General features: G+C 36.1%; 1 protein-coding gene across 1 annotated transcript in view; it reads right to left on the bottom strand.

Annotated features, from left to right (window-relative positions):
- The window catches only part of LOC104758934 (putative UDP-glucuronate:xylan alpha-glucuronosyltransferase 4), an 8,503-nt gene continuing 5,177 nt past the window's right edge, over positions 3,093-6,418 (bottom strand). The window contains exons 2-3 of the mRNA XM_010481907.1: positions 3,778-4,238; positions 3,093-3,572 (exon numbers count right to left, since the gene is read on the bottom strand). Coding sequence (XP_010480209.1) covers positions 3,093-3,572; positions 3,778-4,238 — 941 coding nt within the window. The remainder of the gene's footprint in view (positions 3,573-3,777; positions 4,239-6,418) is intronic.

Below are 6,418 nucleotides of genomic sequence, written 5' to 3'. Positions count from 1 at the left end.
AGAGATAACAAGAGAGAGAGAGAGAGAGAACAAGAAAAGATCAAATAAGAGAGAGAACACGGAAAGAAAAAACATCTTCTGTTATAAAAAAACTCAACCACTCACCTATTGACACGTACTTAGAAGCATTTCCAAAACACTTAAAAATAGAACCACTTCTATTTATTTTTGGGTCCATTAAACAAAATTTAATCACTTTTATTGCTCAAAAATTTTAGAACCAACATATATAACCACTGATGAAGGTGGTCTTAAGAGATAGGTGTGTTTCTTTTCAAAAAAAGGGATTTGGTGGGTAAACCCCACATATATTGGAGACACGAGCGCAACGCGAGTTTACTGCAAGTGGGTGGGAGTGGAACCTTTAGCTCAAAAAAGTGTAAAAATTTGTGGTATAGCTTCGATGTTCCTCCTCTCTTTTTTGTTTATGTTTTTGTTGTTGCGAAATTTGGCACCCACAACATACTGACCTAAACCGAAGATAAACCGAATAATTTTGAAGATCAACTGAACTGAGGAACCTACCTCTTTGGACCAGCTAAACGGGCCTATAAGCAGAAGCCCGACAAAATCACTCGACCGACCTCCAAAATCGCCACTGAGTCCGACCAGATCAGGAAAAAGAGAAATTTAACTTCTATTTGATCCGAGATTTTAGGAAAGTAGTCTTAACTTGTAATCTAGGCTCTCATATAAATAGAGGGATTCTCCTCCCCCCCATATAAGACATCTAGAAATTAATACAAAAAGCCTAAATCTACAATTGTTCTTGAGAGAAGCCTAGCTTGCTCCTCAATGTATCTTAATCCCTTTTTAATTTGAGCTTTGATCTAGTTTTCGAGAGAGATTGTTAAGTGAATTAGTTTCCCATTTCAAACAAAATCATTGTGTGAATCCTATATTCAATAATTTTTTTTTTTCCTAACAGTGAATGAATCAGTTGTTTACGTCTAGGGTAAGCGGATATTTAATTTCGACGGGGCCTAGGACTAGTGAGTCAACTCGGTTTCTGTTCTCAGTAGACAACATAGTCACAACTCCGGTCTCATAATTTTTGTTTTTGTGTTGGTTTTTATTTATTGTCACATTATGGTGTGCTTACTTTTAATTTTTCCATACCACAGAAACATGGGATCCAGCGTGATGGCATCATGGATGTTGTTGAACCACCAGAATGATCAGTTTACAAGATTCCTTTTGCAAGATGTATTTTTGGACTTCTGACTTTAGTTATTGGTAGTAAGTTTACAATGGTGCCCACTTATTCTTTAAATTGGAAAGCAGATAAGATACGAGGATTGTTACAGCGGCTATCACACGGGTTAAACAAGGTGCGCTGTTTCATTCTGCTATATTATACTTTTACTTTTACTATATTACCCCTAGTAAAAGTTATAGGAGGATATCTAGAAGATATGTAAATATACAGTAATCATATAAATGATTTGTAAATATTCTGTATGATCTCACTAGTTAGGAAAGTAGGTTAAATGATATTCTCGTATATATGCTTGTATATTATAAGCTAGGTTGCATGGAAACGGAAACGGGTACGTGGAAGCGAAACGTTTCGGAAATGGGAAACGATTTTTTTTCTAAAATTAGGAAATGGAAACGTTTTGGAAACGTATGGATATATACATATATATACATATATATTTATAGATATATATAAATATATAATAAAACATTAAACATAAAAATCATATCAAAAAGCTTCAAACAACAAAGCTTCAAAATATAAATTTTAAATAGTTTGATTAAAACACTAATAATATTATATATTTATATCTATTATATAGTTTTATATTTCCAAATTTATTTATTAAGTTTTAAACTAAAAAAAGGTTTCCGTCGTGTTTCTAAAACGGAAATGGAGTTTCCATCGTGTTTCGAAACATAAATTTTTAGGAATCGTGTTTATGTGCCTTGTTTCCGAGTTTCCACGATTTTCCGTTTCCGAAACGTTTCGGAAACGGGAAACGAACCTCAAAAAGAGTTTCCATGCAACATAGATTATAAGGATATACTTTTTAATTATAATGATATTCTTATGAAAGTAAATACTAATTCTTTCATTCGAACTCTCATCAAACTCTATCATGGTAATAGAGCAAGTTTGCTCCCAAGTTTAGATCTAACGACCAAACTCGTTATTTTTTTTTTTGTTAAGCCAAGTGCTTCCACATCCAAGTTATTGATCTTCTCTTTGTTCAGATCTATTATCATAGATTATTGAATCTAAGCCAAGTGCTTTTTCTTTATTTTATTTTAAAGAAAATAAATGTTTTCATCATTCAAGCTTCTTATGAGCCTCTAAATCAAGCCATAATGCTTGTTTAAAATATTTAAAAAAACATCTTATTTCCCAGTTTTCAAGTTATTGATGCTTCTTCAAAATTTTATTTGTTATGTTTCTATTCAGCTAAAAAAAAAAATGTCAGCTTACAGCCATCACTATATGTTCACCGGATCTATCCAAAATCTGACTTAGTCGCCAGCAAGACGTCGGAAAGCAAGCTTGGATAGCACTGTTCAAGCACAAGCTCTACCATTCCACTAAGATCAGTCTTAAGATTAAGGGGGCGTATCAGAAGATGTCTAGAAGATATGTAAATCTAAGAGTAAATACTAATTCTTCCATTCCTAAACTCTTATCAATCTCTATCATAAGCAAAGCTGATGGTGAAACCACCAAAGACACTAATCAGGAGAGAATGTCCAAGTTAGCCAAAATGGAGGATCTTCAAACACCGAAAAACTTCACATTAGCCCCGCGGAAAAACTCAAATGCATTTTATTGATGTAGTTAATGAAATCAATTTTTGTAAATTTCTTACTGCGCCACCATATTCCTCAAATTACATGATATCACTGAATCAAATAGTGACGTGTCTTCTTAAGAAAATTGAAAGTAAATTTTTAGAGATGTCATTTGCTATCTATCTTACGCACATCTCAATCTTCTCGGACTTGACATGGATTTGGAGCTAAAATTTTAAATATACTAAAGCAAAACCTTTCTTGAATTAGAAGTTTCTTCATTTCTCTGTTCCCAAGTGTCCTTAAGACTCAAAAAAACTAAAACCCTCTCACTGAACAAGAAGGTTCGTCTTCCTAGGATCTCTCACTTCAATCTCCCAGTGCCCATCAGGCAAACTATTGTTCTTAGCAATTCCTCTCCACTTCTCAATCCTCTTCTCCATAATCTTATCCAAACTACAATAACCCTTCAACTGCTCTGACATCTTGTCATATACTTTCCACCATTTCTTGTGCACCGAATCACTCGCAAACACGCGTCGTGCGCTCATGTCCCAATTGCAGTCATAGTCTCTATAACATACCCATGGCTTCAATCCCAAGTAGTGCACACCTTCTAGATTCTCCGGAAGATCATGTGCTCGCTGATTTTTTTCGTCGAAGTACTTCATTGTATGCACGCGTTTCGATAACCTGTGCCACCATACAAATATCTCATTGAGGAATCCTTGGTCTCCCCCGTTGTATGACTCGATCTTGAACGATTTCTCTATTAGATCTTTAAACATACATGCCGAAGGCTCGAGAACCTGATGCAAGAGAACAAAATTAGTATATGTTTTTTTAGGCAGAAATTAACATTTTCAACTAATTATATTCAAAGGATGTGATGCATGGGTTTTTTCAATATTAAATCTAGCTTTTAGGCCAAATACGTCATATTAATTTGTAACATGTAAAACGTTTTACCAAAAAAAACTTTAGATATTTTAAAACAGAATTTGGCTGTATTACCATGATTCCGGAGTTGAATAGCACTTTGTCGTTGCCTGAAGCTGAGAGTTGTGGATAGTAGAAGAGATAATCAAGTTTCTTGAGGATGATGAAATCTGCGTCTATGAACACAAGTTTATCGTAATCAGTTACTTGCCACACACGTAATTTGCTATAGTTCCACTCATTGTAAGAGTCCTTTTTCGAAAACGGGCTGCGGATTCTGTCGATCAACCGTAGATTCCATCCCGCAGCACTGAGACCGATAAGAGACCTGTTGGTTATGGTCTGGTCATGGAGGAGAATCATGTCCTTATGAGATCCTGATTGTCTTATGTTTTGCGCTAAGGCTATTGCCCCACAAACATAGGATTCTGAAGAGTGTAGTACTGTCACATAGGCGACTCGTAAGCGACGAGGAAAGGCTATGGCTGCCTTGGACTTAAGATTGCCTTCAGCTTTTTGTCTCCATGTTTCTTGACCTGTAAATGATAATATTTTAAAAGTTACAAGTGAGATAACGAGTAAGAATCCTTGTATATTTTGATAAATGAAGGAATGAGAAAAAAAGAGTGAGACGAGGAAAATTTGGTGAACAAGTAGGGTTTGTGGTAAGCAGGTATAAGGTTGTTGAGGATAAGCTTTTTCAGTCCGATCCCCACCTAATTGTTTTTAATTTAAAATTGGTTATAATTAATTATGATTATATTTATAATATCTACATATACCTTTTTTCTGGTTGAAAATATGTACATATTATATATATGTTATGAAACTAGAGAGTTTAGGGGACGAAATCTCTTGTTTTCATTAATCAATATCGAGGTTTACAAGTATATATATAGTAGAGTACAAAGGCTAAAGCCCATAAACCGACTAGGACATAGAATAGGCCATGGGCCGTAAAGCAATGGCCGATGGGCCGTACAAGGATGGACCGTACATGGGCCGTAAGGCCATGTCCTAATGGACTGTGAATGGGCCGGTCTATAGAGTCCACTAAGTGTTTTACAACACTCCTTGGACGAGATGACCATGCCTATGTTGGATGGGATCGCTGCAATGTGCTTAGGGGATGCTGCCTCATTAAAACCTTACCAGGAAAACCCAATGGGACAAAACCTTGGTGAAGGAAAAAGAGTACAGCACACATTGCTCCCCCTGATCCAAACATCACTCCAAGTCCTTAAGCCTCCGCATTCCAATCTTGTGCGTGAGCTTCTTGAACGTTGATGTCGGCAATGCTTTGGTGAAGAGATCGGCTGAGTTGTCGCATGATTGAATTTGCACCACTTGAACTTCAGTAAGATGTGCTTCGTCCGATCTCCCTTGATGTAACCTTCCTTGAGCTGTGTGATGCAGGCCGAATTGTCCTCTTATATGACCGTTGCTTCTTTGCTATCGTCCATGCCGCTATCCGTCCATATATGTTGAGTCATCGAACAAAACGCACTAAACCTTCTTTGCTATAACCTGCATCAACAATACCAACTAAAACCTTCTTTGTTATAGTTAGTAAAATATAAACCCAAATCTTACCTTCCTTGTAGGTAACATAATAAATACTTAATTTCACTCTAGTGCCTTTGGGTTAGTCAAGAACTAATTCTTGCTAGGAGGTTCACGGCAAAACTTATCTCTGGTCTAGTGTGGCTAGCCAAGATTAATTCTCCTATAGCACTGAGGTATGGCATTTCAGGACCGAGAACTTTCTCATTGTCCTTCTTTGGACCAATGGATCTTTATCCAAATCAATGCTCCTTACAACCATTGGGCTAGTCAATGGGTGAGCTTAGTCCTTATTAAAACTCTTGAGTACTTTTCTGTATATGCCATTTGATGCACAAGGATTCTATCATTTATGTACTCAAGTTGTAACCCCAAACAGAATTTTTCTTTTGCCTAGGTCTTTCATTTCAAATTCTTTCTTGTTTGGGCGATTTAACCAGGGGTTCCAAGGATGTTTAAATCATCCATATAGACTGCTATTATCACAAATCCTTTGTTTGCAAACTTCTTTATAAATACATGGACTGATGGAATCATTATTATAGCTTTCTTTAGCTAGGTACTTGCTTAATCTATTGTACCATATACACCCACTTTGTTTCAGTCCATAAAGGTATTTGTCTAGCCTTGTGCAGTATTTTCTCGAGAACCACTCTTATAATTGAGCTCTATACCCTCTGGTAATTTCATTTCATTTTCCAGTGGACCATGTAAGTATACGGTTTTAACATCCATTAACCGTAAATCCAGTTTTTCTTTTATAGCCAGACTTATTAAAGTCGTTGCATCCATCACAGGGAGTAAGTCTCCTCATAATCTATTCCTGGTCTTTGAGAGAATCCTTGTGCTATAAGCCGTGCTTTATCTCACGCTTTCATTACTCTCATTTCTCTTTCTTACAAAGACCAACTTATGTCCAACTGGTTTATATCAAGTGTTGTCTTTAAGGTCGGACCAAACACATTTCTCTTCTTTAAAGAGTTTAACACCACGTCAATGGCTCCTTTCTATTTTAGCCAATCTTTACTTTGAGTGCACTCTCATATAGACGTGAGTTTCTGATCCTCATTTACTTCAAGTGCTACCTTGCATGCAATTATTTCATTAATGTCGACATCTTTGCAGTTCCATTTTATTCTAGACATGATATAGT

The sequence above is a fragment of the Camelina sativa genome, chromosome 17 (genome assembly GCF_000633955.1).
Source record: "Camelina sativa cultivar DH55 chromosome 17, Cs, whole genome shotgun sequence".
NCBI classification, from domain to species: domain Eukaryota; kingdom Viridiplantae; phylum Streptophyta; class Magnoliopsida; order Brassicales; family Brassicaceae; genus Camelina; species Camelina sativa.
Note: the sequence above shows the minus strand (reverse complement) of the source record. Positions and strands in the feature narration are given on the sequence as shown.